The sequence below is a fragment of the Tursiops truncatus genome, chromosome 1 (genome assembly GCF_011762595.2).
Source record: "Tursiops truncatus isolate mTurTru1 chromosome 1, mTurTru1.mat.Y, whole genome shotgun sequence".
Classification (NCBI taxonomy): Eukaryota; Metazoa; Chordata; class Mammalia; order Artiodactyla; family Delphinidae; genus Tursiops; species Tursiops truncatus.
In genome coordinates, this window is record NC_047034.1 from 55,682,320 (window position 1) to 55,700,951 (window position 18,632).

At 39.0% G+C, this 18,632-nt stretch overlaps 2 protein-coding genes across 3 annotated transcripts in view; one reads left to right on the forward strand and one right to left on the reverse strand.

Moving 5' to 3' along the window:
• Positions 1 to 15,780, forward strand: part of CENPL (centromere protein L) — a 43,794-nt gene extending 28,014 nt beyond the window's left edge. The window contains exons 8-10 of the mRNA XM_033855106.2: positions 11,921 to 12,056; positions 14,778 to 15,081; positions 15,668 to 15,780. The gene's annotated coding sequence lies outside the window, so the exon portion shown is untranslated. The remainder of the gene's footprint in view (positions 1 to 11,920; positions 12,057 to 14,777; positions 15,082 to 15,667) is intronic.
• Positions 9,032 to 18,632, reverse strand: part of KLHL20 (kelch like family member 20) — a 79,624-nt gene continuing 70,023 nt past the window's right edge. The window contains exons 9-12 of one of the 2 annotated variants that reach the window (XM_019952083.3): positions 15,732 to 15,865; positions 14,852 to 15,060; positions 14,134 to 14,240; positions 9,032 to 11,501 (exon numbers count right to left, since the gene is read on the reverse strand). In XM_019952083.3, the coding sequence (XP_019807642.1) occupies positions 11,417 to 11,501; positions 14,134 to 14,240; positions 14,852 to 15,060; positions 15,732 to 15,865 (535 nt within the window). In that variant the 3' untranslated portion in view covers positions 9,032 to 11,416. The remainder of the gene's footprint in view (positions 11,502 to 14,133; positions 14,241 to 14,851; positions 15,061 to 15,731; positions 15,866 to 18,632) is intronic. The other variant, XM_019952084.3, reaches the window with a different exon arrangement.

Here is an 18,632-nt window from a genome sequence, read left to right on the forward strand (position 1 = left end):
TCCTCTAAGAATTTGTTAGTGTCTGGCCTTACATTTAGGTCTTTAATCCATTTTGAGCTTATTTTTGTGTATGGTGTTAGGGAGTGATCTAATCTCATACTTTTACATGTAGCTGTCCAGTTTTCCCAGCACCACTTATTGAAGAGGCTGTCTTTTCTCCACTGTATATTCTTACCTCCATTATCAAAAACAAGATGACCATATGTGAGTGGGTTTATTTCTGGACTTTCTATCCTGTTGCATTGATCTATATTTCTGTTTTTGTGCTAGTACCATACTATCTTGATTACTGTAACTTTGTAGTATAGTCTGAAGTCCAGAAACCTGATTCCTCCAGCTCCGTTTTTCTGTCTCAAGATTGCTTTGGCTATTCATATCTTTTGTGTTTCCTTACAAATTTTGAATTTTTTTGTTCTAGTTCTGAGAAAAATGCCGTTGGTAGTTTGATAGGTATTGCACTGAATATGTAGATTGCTTTGGGTAGTATAGTCATTTTCACAATGTTGATTCTTCCCATCCAAGAACATGGTATATCTCTCCATCTGTTTGTGTCATCTTTAATTTCTTTCATCAGTGTCTTAAAGTTTTCTGCATTATAGGTCTTTTATCTCCTTAGGTAGGTTTTTTCCTTGGTATTTTTTTAAACATCTTTATTAGAGTATAATTGCTTTACAGTGGTGCGTCAGTTTCTGCTTTATAACAAAGTGAATCAGTTATACATATACATATGTCCCCATATCTCTTCCCTCTTGCATCTCCATCCCTCCCACCCTCCCTATCCCATCCCTCTAGGTGGTTACAAAGCACCGAGCTGATCTCCCTGTGCTATGCGGCTGCTTCCCATTAGCTATCTATTTTATGTTTGGTAGTGTATATACGTCCATGCCACTCTCTCACTTTGTCCTAGCTTACCCTTTCCCCTCCCCCAATCCTCAAGTTCATTCTCTAGTAGGTCTGCATCTTTTTTTTTTTTAACATCTTTATTGGAGTATAATTGCTTTACAGTGGTGTGTTAGTTTCTGCTTTATAACAAAGTGAATCAGTTATACATATACATATGTTCCCATATCTCTTCCCTCTTGCATATCCCTCCCTCCCACCCTCCCTATCCCACCCCTCTAGGTGGTCACAAAGCACTGAGCTGATCTCCCTGTGCTATGCTGCTGCTTCCCACTAGCTATCTATTTTACGTTTGGTAGTGTATATATGTCCATGCCACTCTTTTACTTTGTCACAGCTTACACTTTGCCCTCCCCATATCCTCAAGTCCATTCTCTAGTAGGTCTGTGTCTTTATTCCTGTCTTACCCCTAGGTTCTTCATGACATTTTTTTTTCTTAGATTCCATATATATGTGTTAGCATACGGTATTTGTCTTTCTCTTTCTGACTTACTTCACTCTGTATGACAGACTCTAGGTCCATCCACCTCACCACAAATAACTCAATTTCGTTTCTTTTTACGGCTGAGTAATATTCCATTGTATATATGTGCCACATCTTTTTTATCCATTCATCTGATGATGGACACTTAGGTTGCTTCCATCTCCTGGCTATTGTAAATAGAGCTGCAATGAACATTTTGGTACATGACTCTTTTTGAATTATGGTTTTCTCAGGGTATATGCCCAGTTGTGGGATTGCTGGGTCATATGGTAGTCCTATTTGTAGTTTTTTAAGGAACCTCCATACTGTTCTCCATAGTGGCTGTACCAATTCACATTCCCACCAGCAGTGCAAGAGTGTTCCCTTTTCTCCACACCCTCTCCAGCAGGTCTGCATCTTTATTCCTGTCTTGCCCCTATATTCCTTGGTATTTTATCCTTTTTGTTGCAATGGTAAATGGGAGTGTTTCTTTAATTTCTCTTTCAGATTTTTCATCATTAGTGTATAGGAATGGAAGAGGTTTCTATGCATTAATTCTGTATCCTGCTACTTTACCAAATTCATTGATCAGCTCTAGTAGATTTCTAGTAGCATCTTTAGGATTCTCTATGTATAGTATCATGTTATCTGCAAACAGTGACAGCTTTACTTCTTCTTTCCCAATTTGGCTTCCTTTTATTTCTTTTTCTTCTCTGATTGCTGTGGCTAAAACTTCCAAAACTATGTTGAATAATAATGGTGAGAGTGGACATCCTTGTCTTGTTCCTGATCTTGGAGGAAATGGTTTCAGTTTTTCACTATTGAGAACGATGTTGGCTGTGGGTTTGTCACATATGGCCTTTATTATGTTGAGGTAAGTTCCCTCTATGCCTACTTTCTGGAGGGTTTTTTTGTGTGTGTGTGGTACGCGGGCCTCTCACTGTTGTGGCCTCTATTGTTGCGGAGCACAGGCTCCAGACGCGCAGGCCCAGCGGCCATGGCTCACGGGCCTAGCCGCTCCGCGGCATGTGGGATCTTCCCGGAGCGGGGCACGAACCCCGTGTCCCCTGCATCAGCAGGCGGACTCTCAACCACTGCGCCACCAGGGAAGCCCTCTGGAGGGTTTTTATCATAAATGGGTGTTGAATTTTGTTGAAAGCTTTTTCTGCATTTTTGAGACAATCATATGGTTTTTCTCCTTCAAGTTGTTAATATGTTTTATCACATTGATTGATTTGCATATATTGAAGAATCCTTGCATTCCTGGGGTAAACCCCACTTGATCATGGTGTATGATCCTTTTAAGGTGCTGTTGGATTCTGTTTGCTAGTATTTTGTTGAGGATTTTTGCATCTATGTTTATCAGTGATATTGGCCTGTAGTTTTCTTTCTTTGTAACATCTTTGTCTAGTTTTGGTATCAGGGTTATGGTGGCCTTGTAGAATGAGTTTGGGAGTGTTCCTCCCTCTGCTATATTTTGGAAGAGTTTGAGAAGGTTAGGTGTTAGCTCTTCTCTAAATGTTTGATAGAATTCACCTGTGAAGCCATCTGGTCCTGGGCTTTTGTTTGTTGGAAGATTTTTTAAAAAAATTTTTATTTTATTTATTTTTCTGTCTGCGTTGGGTCTTCGTTGCTGAGCACTGGTTCTTCTCTAGTTGTGGAGAGCGGGGGCTACTCTTCGTTGGGTTGTGCGGGTTTCTTATTGCGTTGGCTTCTCTTGTTGCGGAGCACGGGCTCTAGGCTCACAGGCTTCAGTAGTTGTGGCACGTGGGCTCAGTAGTTGTGGCTCCCGGGCTCTAGAGCGCAGGCTCAGTAGTTGTGGTGCATGGGCTTAGTTGCTCCACGGCATGTGGAATCTTCCCAGACCGGGACTCAAACCCGTGTCCCCTGCATTGGCAGGCGGATTCTTAACCACTGTGCCACCGGGGAAGCCCTCCTTTTTCATTTCTAATTCTATTAATTTGAGTCTTCTCCCTTTTTTTCTTGATGAGTCTGGCTAATGGTTATTCAATTTTGTTTATCTTCTTAAAGAAACAGCTTTTAGTTTTATTGATCTTTGTATTGTTTTCTTCATTTCTTTTTCATTTATTTCTGATCTCATCTTTATGATTTCTTTCCTTCTGCTAAATTCGGGCTTTTTTGTTCTTCTTTCTCTAATTGCTTTAGGTGTAAGTTTAGGTTGTTTATTTGAGATGTTTGTTGTTTCTTGACGTAGCGTTGTATTGCTATCAACTTCCCTCTTAGAACTGCTTTTGCTGCATCCCATAGGTTTTGGGTTGTCGTGTTTTCATTGTCATCTCTTTCTAGGTATTTTTTAATTTCCTCTTTGATTTCTTCAGTGATCTCTTGGTTATTTAGTAGTGTATTCTTTAGCCTCCATGCATTTGTATTTTTTACAGACTTTTTCCTGTAATTCATGTCTAGTCTCATAGCATTGTTGTCGGAAAAGATACTTGATACGATTTCAATTTTCCTAAATATTCCAAGGCTTGATTTGTGACCAAAGATATGATCTATCTTGGAGAATGTTCCATGAGCACTTGAGAAGAAAGTGTATTCTGTTGTTTTTGGATGGAATGTCCTATAAATATCAATTAAGGACATCTTGTTTAATGTCTCATTTGAAGCTTGTGTTTATTTATTTATTTTCATTTTGGATGATCTGTCCATTGGTGAAAGTGGGGTGTTAAAGTCCCCTACTATGATTGTGTTACCGTCAATTTCCCCTTTTATTGCTGTTAGCATTTGCCTTATGTATTGAGGTGCTCCTGTGTTGGGTGTGTAAAGATTTACGCTTGTTATATCTTCTTCTTGGATTGATCCCTTGATCATTATGTAGTGTCCTTCTTTGTCTCTTGTAATAATCTTTATTTTAAAGTCTATTTTATCTGACATGAGAATTGCTACTCCAGCTTTCTTTTGATTTCCATTTGCATGGAATATCTTTTTCCATACCCTCACTTTCAGTCTGTATGTGTCCCTAGGTCTGAAGTGGGTCTCTTGTAGGCAGCATATGTATGGGTCTTGTTTTTGCATCCATTCAGCCATTCTATGTCTTTTGGTTGGAGCATTTAATCCATTTACATTTAAGGTAGTTATCGATATGTATGTTCCTCGTAACATTTTCTTAATTGTTTTGGGTTTGTTATTGTAGGTCTTTTCCTTTTCTTGTGTTCCCTGCCTAGAGAAGTTCCTTTAGCATTTGTGGTAAAGCTGTTTTGCTGGTGCTGAATTCTCTTAGCTTTTGCTTGTCTGTAAACATTTTAATTTCTCCATCGAATCTGAATGAGATCCTTGCTGGATAGAGTGTCTTGGTTGTAAGTTTTTCCCTTTCATCACTTTAAATATGTCCTGCCACTCCCTTCTGCCTTGCAGAGTTTCTGCGGAAAGATCAGCTGTTAACTTCATGGGGATTCCCTTGTATGTTATTTGTTGTTTTTCCTTTGCTGCTTTTAATATTTTTTCTTTGTATTTAATTTTTGATAGTTTGATTAATATGTGTCTTGGGATGTTTCTCCTTGGATTTATCCTGTATAGGACTCTCTGTGCTTCCTGGACTTGACTATTTCCTTTCCCATATTAGGGAATTTTTCAACTATAATCTCTTCAAATATTTTCTCAGTCCCTTTCTTTTTGTCTTCTTCTTCTGGGACACATATAATTCGAATGTTGGTGCATTTAATGTTGTCCCAGAGGTCTCTGTCATTCTTTGTTCTTTATTCTGCTCTGTGGTAGTTATTTTCACTATTTTATCTTCCAGGTCACTATCCGTTCTTCTGCCTCAGTTTTTCTGCTATTGATTCCTTCTAGAGAATTTTTGATTTCATTTATTGTGTTGTTCATCATTGTTTGTTTGCTCTTTAGTTCTTCTAGATCCTTGTTAAATGTTTCTTGTATTTTCTCCATTCTATTTCCACGATTTTGGATCATCTTTACTATTGTTACTCTGAATTCTTTTTTCAGGTAGACTGCCTATTTCCTCTTCATTTGTTTGGTTGGGTGGGTTTTTATCTTGCTCCTTCTGTTGTGTGTTTCTCTGTCTTCTCATTTTACTTAACTTACTGTGTTTGCGGTCTCCTTTTCACAGGCTGCAGGATCGTAGTTCCCGTTTTTTTTGGTGTCTGTCCCCAGTGGGTAAGGTTAGTTCAGTGGGTTATGTAGGCTTCCTGGTCGAGGGGACTGGTGCCTGTGTTCTGGTGGATGAGGCTGGATCTTGTCTTTCTGGTGGGCAGGACTGCATCCGGTGGTGTGTTTTGGGGTGTCATTGACCTTATTATGATTTTAAGCAGCCTCTCTGCTGATGGGTGGGGTTGTGTTCCTTTCTTGCTAGTTGTTTGGCATTGGGTGTCCAGCACTGTAGCTTGCTGGTCATTGAGTGGAGCTGGGTCTTAGCATTGAGATGGAGATCTCTGGGAGAGCTTATGCTGTTTGATATTACATGGAGCCAGGTGGACTCTGGTAGACCAATGTCCTGAATTGGGCTCCCCCACTCAGAGGCTCAGGCCTGACACCCTGCCAGAGCATGAAGACCCTGTCACATGGCTCAGAAGAAAAGGGAGAAAAAAATAAAATAAAATAAAATATAGTTATTAAAATAAAAAGTAAGAAAAATTATTAAAAATAAAAATAATTCAAAAGTAATTAAAAAACAAGGAAAGAAGAGAGGAGCCTAACCAAAAATGAAATCCACCATGATAACAAGTGCTAAAACCTATATTAAAAAACAAACAAACAAAAAAAACGGACAGACAGAACCCCAGGACAAATGGTAAAAGCAAAGCTATACAGACAGAATCACACAAAGAAGCCTACACATATACACTCACAAAAAGAGGAGGAAAAAAATATATATGTATGTATAAAAAAAAAGGAAGAGAGCAACCAAATCAATAAACAAATCTACCACTGATAATAAACTCTAAATACTAAACTAAGATAAACATAAAACCAGAAACAAATTAGATGTAGAAAGCAAACCCCAAGTCTACATTTGCTTCTAAGGTCCACCGCCTCAATTTTGGGATGATTCGTTGTCTATTCAGGTATTCCAGAGATGCAGGGTACATCAAGTAGACTGTGGAGATTTAATCCGCTGCTCCTGAGGCTGCTGGGAGGAATTTCCCTTTCTCTTCTTTGTTTGCACAGCTCCTGGGGTTCAGCTTTGGGTTTGGCCCCGCCTTTGCATGTATGTCGCCTGAGGGCGTCTGTTCTTCACTCAGACAGGATGGGGTTAAAGTAGCAGCTGATTAGGGGGCTCTGGCTCACTCAGGCCAGGGGGAGGGAGGGGTACGGAATGCAGAGAGCCTGTGGCGGCAGAGGCCGGCGTGACGTTGCACCAGCCTGAGGCGCACTGTGTGTTCTCCTGGGGAAGTTGTCCCCGGATCGCGGGACCCTGGCAGTGGTGGGCTGCACAGGCTCCTGGGAGGGGAGGTGTTGATAGTGACCTGTGCTTGCACACAGGCTTCTTGGTGGCTGCAGCAGTAGCCTTAGCATTTCATGCCCATCTCTGGTGTCTGTTCTGATAGCCGTGGCTTGTGCTCATCTCTAGAGCTTGTTCAGGTAGTGCTCTGAATCCCCTCTCCTCGTGCATCCCAAAACAATGGTCTCTTGCCTCTTAAGCAGTTCCAGACTTCTTCCCGGACTCCCTCCTGGCTAGCTGTGGCGCACTAGCTCCCTTCAGGCTGTGTTCATGCCGCCAACCCCAGTCCTCTCCCTGGGATCTGACCTCCGAAGCCCGAGCCTCAGCTCCAAGCCCCCGCCTGCCCCGGCCGGTGAGCAGACAAGCCTCTCAGGCTGGTGAGTGCTGGTCAGCACCGATCCTCTGTGCGGGAATCTCTCCACTTTGCCCTCTGCACCCCTGTTGTTGCGCTCTCCTCTGTGGCTCCGAAGCTTCCCCCCTCCGCCACCCACAGTCTCCAGCCGTGAAGGGGCTTCCTAGTGTGTGGAAACCTTTCCTCCTTCATGGCTCCCTCCCACTGGTGCAGGTCCCGTCCCTATTTTGTCTCTGTTTATTCTTTTTTCTTTTGCGCTACCCAGGTACGTGGGGAGTTTCTTGCCTTTTGGGAAGCCTGAGGTCTTCTGCTAGCATTCAGTAGGTGTTCTGTAGGAGTTGTTCTACACGTAGATGTTATTTCTGAGGTATTTGTGGGGAGGAAGGTGATCTCCACGTCTTACTCCTCTGCCATTTTGAAGGTCTACTTGAAACTGTAAGCTTTTTGAAGGCAGGGACTGTTTCTGTTTAGTAGGAGTCCAAATATATATTGATCTAAATTCACACTGAAGATACGTGTCCTCTTTTCCTAGGAATTCAGAATCCCTTTAGTAAATATTCTAACTTTCTAGGATAGGGATATTAATAGGTTACTGACAGTTATTGGAACACCCTGAATATTTAATGTTAGTATAATACCATCCGTCTTCTACATTTAAAAGTTCCTAACCATGACTAAATAACTTAAAGGTTACTATTGTTAAGGACACTTAAGACAACTCTAGTTGAAGAGTTTTGTCATTTCTCGGAGCTATTCTTATCAGTCACTTCCAGTACAGAGACCTCAAAGCAATTTAAAGAGCCAGTGTCACAAAGTACTTAGACAACTAGCCAGTGATATTTGGGTTTACTGGTCTGTTTTTGCCTCTTCCTTCTTCTCTCCTCTATTTCTTTCCTTATCCCATTTATTTTCTTTTCCCATCTGTTTCCTAAGTTAATATAAAGTTTGAAATGCTTTTTCCCTACTTTCACTCAAATATTGTTCAGAAGGGACCTTTTCTACTTTACAGTTGTCAAGAACTAGTCTCTGCAGTGTAGATTATTTGTAGATAAAATATTGGAGAACAAAACTGGGGAAGAGTGACATTAGAAATGGGAATGTGGAGAGAACTATAGAGAAGAATGGGTTTGGAATCAGGGGATGTGCATTTGAGGTTCAGCATCTACCATGTCATTTTAACTTTTCTAAGCTTCAATTTACTTATTTATAAAATGAAGATAACCACCAACCCAACCCAAGTTTACTTCATAGTGTTGTGGAAATCACTGTGCAAATAAGTTAATAAATATTCTATTTTACACCAATGTCTTTTATAGAATAAGTACACTTCACTCAATAAAACTGGAGCACCTTCAGTGTAAGGAAAAAAAAGACCCTTTAGACTCCGATGGTTACTTTGGCCAGTGCTATAGTTCCTGGGTCTCTACTCTTGAATCACTGCCATGTGAATTGCTCTCACTGGGGACTTCCCTGCTTATGGAAAGTCTAACCCCTAGAATTTTGTTGCTGTTACTATTCCCCTCCTTTTCTTCAAATACATGAAATAGTAGAGTCTTTGGAAATATGTGATTTTGTCTTGAAGACTGACTGTTAGTGATGCAGTACCGTAATGATCTCATAAAAATTTTTATACTTTTTCAATGTTGCATACCAGACCTTAAAATTAAGGTCTATTAGTATATTTAGTTCCAGGCCATGTTTCAGGTAGGTCTGCAGTGGCTGTATGGCATAGAAAGAGAAATGAAGTAGGAGTTAGGGGAACTGATTTCAAATGTTGGTTCTATCATTGACTATTTACACTTAGGCAGGACTTCCTTGGTTTTCAGTCTTAAAGCAGAGCGATAAATGGGTTTAAACCAGATGATGATGATGATTTTATTTAGCCATTAAAAAAAATATTTATTTTTCGCTGTGTTGGGTCTTTGTTGCTGTGCGCGGGCTTTCTCTAGTTGCGGTGAGTGGGAGTTACTCTTCATTGTGGTGCACGGGCTTCTCATTGCATTGGCTTCTCTTGTTGTGGAGCACAGGCTCTAGGCACAGTGGGCTTCAGTAGCTGTGGCATGTGAACTCAGTAGTTGTGGCTTGAGGGCTGTAGAGCACAGGCTCAGTAGTTGTGGTACATGGGCTTAATTGCTGCGTGGCATGTGGGATCTTCTCAGACCAGGGCTTGAACCCGTGTACCCTGCATTGGCAGGAGGATTCTTAACCACTGCGCCACCAGGGAAGCCTGATGTTGATGATGATTTTTTAATTATTTTTGTCTGTGTTGGGTCTTCATTGCTGCACGTGGGCTTTCTCTAGTTGCGGCGTGCAGGCTTCTCATTGCAGTGGCTTCTCTTGTTGTGGAGCACGGGCTCTAGGCGTGCGGGCTTCAGTAGTTGAGGCACATGGGCTCAGTAGTTGTGGCTCACAGGCTCTGGAGCGCAGGCTCAATAGTTGTGGCGCACAGGCTTAGTTGCTCCGCGGCATACAGGATCTTCCCAGACCAGGGCTCGAACCCGTGTCCCTTGTGTTGGCAGGTGGATTCTTAACCACTGTGCCACCAGGGAAGTCCCTGGACCAGATGATTTTTAAAAGTCCTTCTAGCTCAAAATTGTTTGATTCCAAGTCCCACACAAGAAAATAAGTTTAGAGGTTAGGTAATATACTACTATTATATAAAATATATAATAAAAATTCATTCATAATTCTAGCTGGTAATCCCTTTATTCCTTCAGGTTGTAAGTACTTTTAACTTTATAATAGGAAGTGTAAATGATATAGAAACAGAAAATCTAAATTAAGTAGCAGAGATACAAGCATTAAAAAGCATTAACCAAAATTTTTTTATGGTAAGTACTACCTTTATTTTAAAAAGTTATACATGCTAGAAAAAAGCATAAATGATGCATGTAAACAATTGTTTACCAAATACTTATTTTTTTCCTTATAAAGGTGCAAATGATCTTTAAATGTAAACACAAATGTTGCCAAACATTTTTGTAGTGAGGGGAGGGAGAAGAAGGTTATTCCTTATGGTTGTGGTTAAAGTCTTTTTCAAAGCTTTTACTGCAAGATACATTGAAAAAATTGGTGTATGATCACAATAACAAAACCACTTTAACCACTGAAATCTGTGTTCTTCTTTTTCCTTAAAAATGTTAACTTTTTACCAGAAAGTGCAATTTGAGAGTGGTGGTAATAGTGGCTTTATAGAATGAGGATAATGATATATAGTTTTTATAAAAGAACCAAGATTTTATCAGTTAAATGCCTCAATTGATTTTATACTCGTTAGCATACTATTTCATGAACTGAAGAATTCATTCCCTTGGAGGCTGTGATTACAGGTAAGCCTCAGCTTCAGCAGGCCTGAGCATCAAGTGTAAATTGCATAACAGTATTCACTGCTGGGGAGAGGCCATTTCTCCCTGCTGGTCCTTAGTAGCAATAGGAAATAGAAAGGAAAGTTGCTTCAGTCAGTAACATTTTTGAGCAAAAACTTGCAGAGTTACACGTGATTCTACTGGGGGATTCTCAAGACAGTATATGAGAATCATATACTGTTTTTGTAGAGGCACTGAGCAGAGCTCTAGATCTAGCAGGAACTCTAGAAAAAAAGACTTTATAGTGGCAAGCAAGTCCATAAGGAAGGAAACAAGATGTGAGCTTCCACTGATGAAAACTTTGGCATCTGAGTCCTGGTCTTATTGATTTAATATTCCTTTTGAATTGTTCTAGTTAAATGAGATGTTTGTTTTGTTTTTTAGATTTTTAAGTCTTCTGGTGCTTACTGCAAGAATGATGCCTAACTAACACACCTTGCATACCTATCTTTGTCACTGATAAGTCCCTGTAAGTAGTGGAGTCTTGTGGATGGAGTGCTTAGAACTGACAACTAGATCCCATATAGACCTCTTCCCTTATTAGTAGTTTCAAACTTAATCAGTATCTTAAAAATAAGGTTTTACTGCTTGAAATGTTTTTTTTTTTTTTTGTCTTTCCTTTTTTTCTCTTTTGGTGGGAGGAAGGCTAAATCCCAAAACAAAAAACCAAAAACCCAGCAACAAAAATCCCATGATAAATTAAAACCAAAAATAAATATTCTTCTGCACAGAACTGAAAATTATTGTGCAAAGGTGGCGTCTTGCAGGTGAAGTACTTTCAATGTATCTGTATTTCCACATGTTGAGGCACCGGCAAATAATAAAATTTGTTTAGTGTATTCTAGAGCTGTACAAAGCTCCAAAGTCAAAGCTCTCCACAATACAGAGGAGCAAATGCATGACTGTCTTCTATATGGTCACCATATATGGGATTCACAATGTGTCATTTTTATAACTCCTACACCACCTCCAAGCCGACGGTAATTCATCCCGCCATATAACCTGCAAAGAAAGAAACACAATCAGATTTCTAAATAGAAAAAGCACTATTTCATCCATAATGTAGATGTTAATAAAACACAATTCTTTGTTTTATATTACAACTAATATTTTTAGCTTCATACATCTCTTCCAAAGAGTAGGAGCTGGAATTGAGCACTGGCAAGTAGCAGAATTATTTCAGACATTGACTGAAATTCTCTGACTTTTAGAACACTGTTTTAAGAGAGCACCATATCCATTTTGCCTTGTAACTTTATAACTCTACATGTAGACTGACTTATAACAATTACACAGAATCACATATTCTGCATTTCTGTGTCTAATTTTGACCCTGGCTATAATATTTTCCCACCCACATTTTGCTTTTGCCTAAACTTCAGTGATTTATTTCTATCCTTTTGTTTTGTATGTACTCTTAGAAGTCTTCTCAAACCCTTTATGGAACAAAGCTGGATATGATTAAATAAAGTCTGCATCTAGTTTTTGATATGTGAAAAAGATCATCTTCAAAATTAAGGATTTCCATGGAGAAGAATATTAGATCCTCTGTCAACTGTAAGTATTGATTTTAAATTGGCTTTAAATTTGGGATATGTAACTACAAAAATTTATATAGTAATCCCTCAACAGATGGTCCTTAAGAATTTCATGAATATTACTTGGTCAAATATTACTAACATATATTAGTAATAGTTACTGAGAAACAAGTCCTTACATAGGATGATAGTCATTAAGTGGCAGAAATAAACTTGGCTGTCTTACCAAATTATGCTTACCCAGATTCCCACTAAAAATAGAAAGCTGTATATGGAAGAAAATACACCATAAGTGAGAGGCTCCTATTCATGAAAACCTGCCATTCTCTTTCCCTTAACCTCTATTAGGTTTTGCTGAAATGTTACCTTTTCAGTGGGGCCTCCCTGGGCTACCTTTTAAAGTGGATAATCCTCCCTGGACTCCCTGCCTCTCTGCTATTTGCCATAGCACTTCCACCCCTGGTATGGCACTATCTCCCTTGTAATGTCAGCTCCAGGCGGGCAGGGAATTTTGTTGTGTTCACTTTTGTATCCCCAGGGTCTAGAGCACTCAGTAAATCTTTACTTCATGAAAAAGGTTGTGAAAATGTGATGTATAAGCAAAAAGTGCTACAGTGTTATTAGTCTGACTTTTAGTATTGTGACCACTGAGCCATGCAGAGCATGAGAGAGATGCAGAATCCAAAGAATGTCATTCAGATACCTGTCAAAGTTGTGGCTTTCCCTGTTTCCCAGAGATGAAGACTATAAAAAGAACCCAGTAAATTCATTAGTTGAATCTTATATACTAATGAAAAAAATCTGGGTGATAGTTACAGGCTCAAAATTAGAAAATGTATACTCAGAATGCAGCAGGAATGGACTACAAGACTGCCCCTTCTGGAATATAAAAGTGACTATAAAAGACGTCAGCTTATCTTTCATGGTCATGAGAAAAATCTTTCAGAATGTCTTCTGCCTCAGATATCATATCTAGACTGCTATCTGTGATTTATGTGCAACCTCAACCACTGAGATGGTTACCCCAGACGTGTTTAGGCAAATAAGCCCAATTCTTTGAGAAAGAACTGCTTAGAAGGTAAAACTGTTTTTTTTTTCAAAGCTAGTATTTAAAATAGATATTAGTATAGATATAAAGTACCTCAAACCCATACTATTAATATTTTATATTAAAAATGAGAATTAACTATATATTTGACCTTTTAAACTTATAGTGTTTAAGAGACTTTGGCATATTAGAGCATCTATCAGATTAGTTTTGTCAATCAAGCTTAAAATGTGTGATTGAGCAAAGATCAAGTTTAAAATGTATGACTGAGCAAAGATTTAGACTTAGGGTTTTAAGTTGAAAGGTTTAAGAGAATTTTGCTACATTTGTAAAAGTTTCTGAATATTTAAAATAAATGCAAGAGTCACCCAATTTATGTGAATTTATAAGAACTACTTAAGTATTTAGGAAGGATTTGTTAGACAATTAAGGATTTAAAAGCAAAGTAAAATTAAGCCTATGAATACAGCTTAACTTAAACTCTCCTAAGTAAGATGTAGCCTCCTTGCTAAAAGTGACTGTTACAATTTACTAGACATTAAAATAGAGTAATAACGTATTTAAATATTTTTAAAACTCAAGAGAAAAAATCAGTTTTAAAATGAAATAAAATATTATTTTTAAAACGGTAACTGCAATTTGTTTTTCCTGGGCATAAAAATTGCAATGACAGATTGACAGCCAAAGGTCTAGGTTCTAATTCTAACTCTGTCACTAACTTGCTTAGGCAGGTCTCTATTTCTCAGTGCTTTAGTTTCCTCAGCTGAATGTGACGGAGCTAGAGGGGAGATTGTTTTTTCTGTTTTTGCTACCTCCAATTATAAAACTGGACAGTTACCAAAGAGAGGAATTTTGTAAGATGTCAGCCACTTTAGAGCAATGAAGTCAAAATAAGCCATCGAATATGGGTAACTTTGAGCCCTTTTCAAAGTACTGCAAGAGGTAATTCAGTATACTGACCATCTTGATTTTGATGGTCATGTTTTATCTCAAGCCCATGATTTTCAAGTCAGCAGTGAGGTGATTTGCAACATAGCTTAAAGGTTACCTCCATGTATTGGCATCAGGATCAAAAACTTCAATGGTCTTCAAGTACGTTGTGCCATCAAAACCTCCTACAGCCATGAGCTGTCCATTCACTACTGCCAGGCCAACCTATGGGACCAAAACACAGTGGCTGCTGAAGAAGCTGCTCTCTATTAGATATGGATGAATCTATATATCCAATCCAATCCAATATCAATGAATTCGAGTGAAGTTAGATAAGGTAGTAGATAAGACAGGGCGATGCCTTTCAAAGAAGCAACTGATTACAAGATAAATCATAAGATGCAAACTATTGTATATAGAATGGATAAACCACAAGGTCCTACTGTATAGCAGAGGGAACTATATTCAGTATCCTGTGATAAACCATAATGGAAAAGAATATTAAAAGAGAATGTATATATGTATAACTGAATCATTTGCTGTACAGCAGAAATTAATATTATACATCAACTATACTTCAATAAAAGTAAATAAATCATAAAAATAATTCTCTAATTAAAGATATGATTGGATATAAGATATTTAACTTCTTGAGATAATAGTAATCAAAAGAAATTAACTTTTTTTCCCAGTACAAAAGTGACGGGTTGTTTTGCCTATACAGTGCATCTCCTCACTGTCCCATTGTATTATACTTTACAGATCAGACTTCTCCTTCTGCACAGCCCTCTCTTGGTGCTTTTGCTTTTCAAAGTTTTCAGTAGCCGGGCACTTACTCCACTACGGCGGGATGTCATAGCCACCACTGGAGACCACTGGTTGGTTCTGGGGTTGTATCTCTCAGCACTGCTAAGCTCTGTAGTGTCATCTCTGCCTCCTACGGCATAGATCATATCCTGATACACTGCGCAGCCTAGGTGTTTCCTCCGGGTCCCCATAGGGGCTATGGTGTGCCATCTGTTTTCCTGAGGATTATAACGCTCCACTGCAGGGAAAAGAAAAACCAGTAAGTGACCATGCAATCATTTCCTTTCACCTCTAGTTTTCTTCATAGCTACCTTCACTTTGTGATAACATATATTTTCAATAAGCAATCTGATTTTTGCTTCTGAGAAGGAATCATCTACCTTTGGATAATACTACTATATTCTCATCAGGGACTGATTTCTTTTAGGTATGGTTGATGGAAGGGGCATGTGTTGGAGTTAAGGTACCTAGTTCTAGTTCTGGCTATATGACTCATTAGCTACGTGACTCGTGGCATCTCTCCTTATCTTTAAATGACAGGATTAGACTATAAACCAGTTTATAAGTTTTTATTTATTTTTAGATTATAATACAGAGGATTTTATTTGTTTTTTAAGGAAAGATGGTTGGGGGAGGGAAATAATATTAAGAAAATAGTTGTTTTATTCATTATAAATTCCTAGCAACTTGTGAAATGAAGGGAGAAAGAAATACTTTGGGAATATACTAGTAGACTATGACTGCAGAAGGAGCTGAGGAAGAGCTAACAGTTGAACTCTCCTAGAGGGAAAATAATTTTCTTAATAAATGATAGGATAACATGAACTTTTTATACTTTTTGTAAGGGGACTCTCCTAAGAAAAAATGTATTGCTTTGGGGAAACCAGACTGACTTTGGAAGGAACTAACCTGTGTTGAGTGGAGATGTCCCATCAGAGCCACCTACAGCGTATAAGAACCCTCCTAACACAGCCACAGCCACGCCTAGTCTCCTAGTACTCATAGAAGCCACCCGAGTCCACTTGTTCTCCTTCGGATCATACCTGCGGTAAGAGAAACCAAAGACTGCACGCATGTTTTTATTAAGTGAAGCCTTTTCCATAAGGTATGAAATTATGCTAAAGATATGTTAGATACGTAGATTTGCTAAGGTCAAACGTACAGAGAGAATCTAACATTTTTACATAGTTATCAGTACTCTGACTTATGAACTGGGGCTAGAACTCTGAAAACTACATTTCTCCTTTGCCAAGCTGGCTCTCTACTAGACTGCCAAAAGGAAGGACTAGACACTTTCTGTTTGCTTGCCAACCCTGTCAATATTGTCTCAACATTGGCCTTTCACTCTGACAGTAGCAGTTAATTTCAGTTTCTAGACTTTTTCTGGCACTTCCAAAGCTAGCCTTGTTGGGGGTTTCAGTCACAGCTCTGTGAGGCAGCTCCTCTGAGCTCCTGAGATAACAGTACCAGTGTTCTGGTTATCTGTGCTGTGTAACAAACCACCCCAAAACTCAGTGACTTTCCACAATAATTATTTTACTAATTCTTATGTTTCCAGGCATCAGGAATTTAGGAAGGGCTTCACAGGGAAGTTCTGGTTCAGGTGTCTCATGTGGTTGCTGTCAAATTGTGGCTAGAGCTGGAACAGCCAGGTGCTGAAGCAGCTGGGCGCTGGCTGGGCATGTCTCCATGTAGCCTCAGGGTCTCTCCATGTAGGCTAGTTGGGCTTCCTCTCAGCATGGCGACCTCAGACAGCTGAAGGCTTCAAAGGTGAGTGCCCCAAGAGTTACAAGTGAAAGATGTATCATCTTTTATGACCTAGCCTCACAAGTCACATAGAGCTACTACCATATACTGATAAGCCAGCCCAAATTCGAGGGGAGCAAACACAGACCTCATCTCTCAGTGAAGAGTTTCAAAGTCAGATTGTATGAAGAGCATGTGAGATGTCAGGTATTGTAACCATTTTTGGAAAATACAGCCTTCCAGAACCAGCCAGGCAGATAACCCTCCATGGAGATGTGAGTCACAGCTGTTCAGGGCACCCTCTCCTCAGGTGCTGATGGTCCTAGTTCTATGGGACCTCTCCTCCAAGCTTCTAGGCTCTAATAACTCTAATCTCTTTCCTTGTCTTCCCAGACCTAGGGTTCCTACAGTTACTTCAGTGTCCTTTTTTCTTTTTTTTTTTTTCCAGCCCTTCAATATGTGCTAGCCAATTTTTTTTTTTTTTTGCAGTACACGGGCCACTCACTGTTGTGGCCTCTCCCGTTGCGGAGCACAGGCTCCGAATGTGCAGGCTCAGCGGCCATGGCTCACAGGCCCAGCCTCTCCACGGCATTTGGGATCTTCCTGGACCGGGGCACGAACCCATGTCCCCTGCATCGGCAGGTTGACTCTCAACCACTGCACCACCAGGGAAGCCCTAGCCAATTTTTTAATGTCAAATTCTCTTTACCAAAATAGCTGATATGGTTTCCATTTTTTTTAACTGAGCCCTGATTGATAAATTATTGGTGTTCAGAAATAAATATGACAAAAATGACTTGGAATTGTGCTGGGCATTTTATTACATAGGTGAAAAATTCTGTTAGTATATTAAGTATTGTATAGCAAACTATATCAATATTACAGGATATAAAATAAATAATACTAAAAATAGCCCTTGTTCTTAAGAAGCAAGCTGGGGAGACATAGCACATTCTTAAGGAAAAACCTCCAAACAAATTCTGAGAATGTAGTAACTCACAGAAATGAAAGAAGCAGAGATATAAGTGCTGCACAATGGAGGCCCTGGAGAAAGGTTATGGTTAGTCAGTAAAGGTATCTTGAGGTTCATGCACTTTGAATAAAGTTTATTTTTCATCACTTTTAGAAAATTCTCAGCCAAATATTGTCTTCAAATACTGCTTCTGCTCTTATTGCTATTTTCCTTCTGGGACTCCAATTACATATATGTTAGTCTATTTGTGTTCCCTGAGTTCCTTATGGTCTGTTCTTTACATTCTGTTCTTCTTTTTGGATATTTTCTATTAATCTGACTTTGAGTTTACTAACTCTGTCTTCTGCTGTGTCCAGTCTACTTCTACCCTATTTAATCTCATTCAATGAGTTCTTCATTTTAGATACTATATTTTCCAATTGTAGAAATGTACATCTTATTTTTAGATTCCAATCCTATATTAAAATTCTCCAACTTTTTAACCCATTGATCTTTTCCTCTATTTTATTCAATGTATTTATTATACTTATTTTAAAGTCTTTTTCTGTCATCTCCAAATATGGATTATCTATAAGTCGGCTTCTGTTGTCTACTTTTTCTCTCAATTATTGGCCACATTTTTCTGTTTCTTTATATGTCTCATATATTTTTTTATTGTATGCTTGGCATTGTCATAAAATAATGGAATCCTAGAAACAGAAATTGATATTATACCCCCGTTGACAACACCTATGCCCCAAACAATGGATTCACTCTTTCTTATGTTAGGCAGACACGGTGAAATGTTGAACACCTCAATCCAATCAGGAATTAAGCTTTACAATCCACAGATTTAATGCAATCCCTGTCAAATTACCAATCGCATTTTTCACAGAAATAGAACAAAAAATTTTACAATTTGTGTGGAAACACAAAAGACCCTGAATAGCCAAAGCAATATTGAGAACAAAAAACGGAGCCAGAGGAATCAGACTCCCTGACTTCAAACTATACTACAAAGCTACAGTAATCAAAACAGTATGGTACTGGCACAAAAACAGAAATATAGATCAATGGTTCAGGATAGAAAGTCCAGAGATAAACCCATGCAT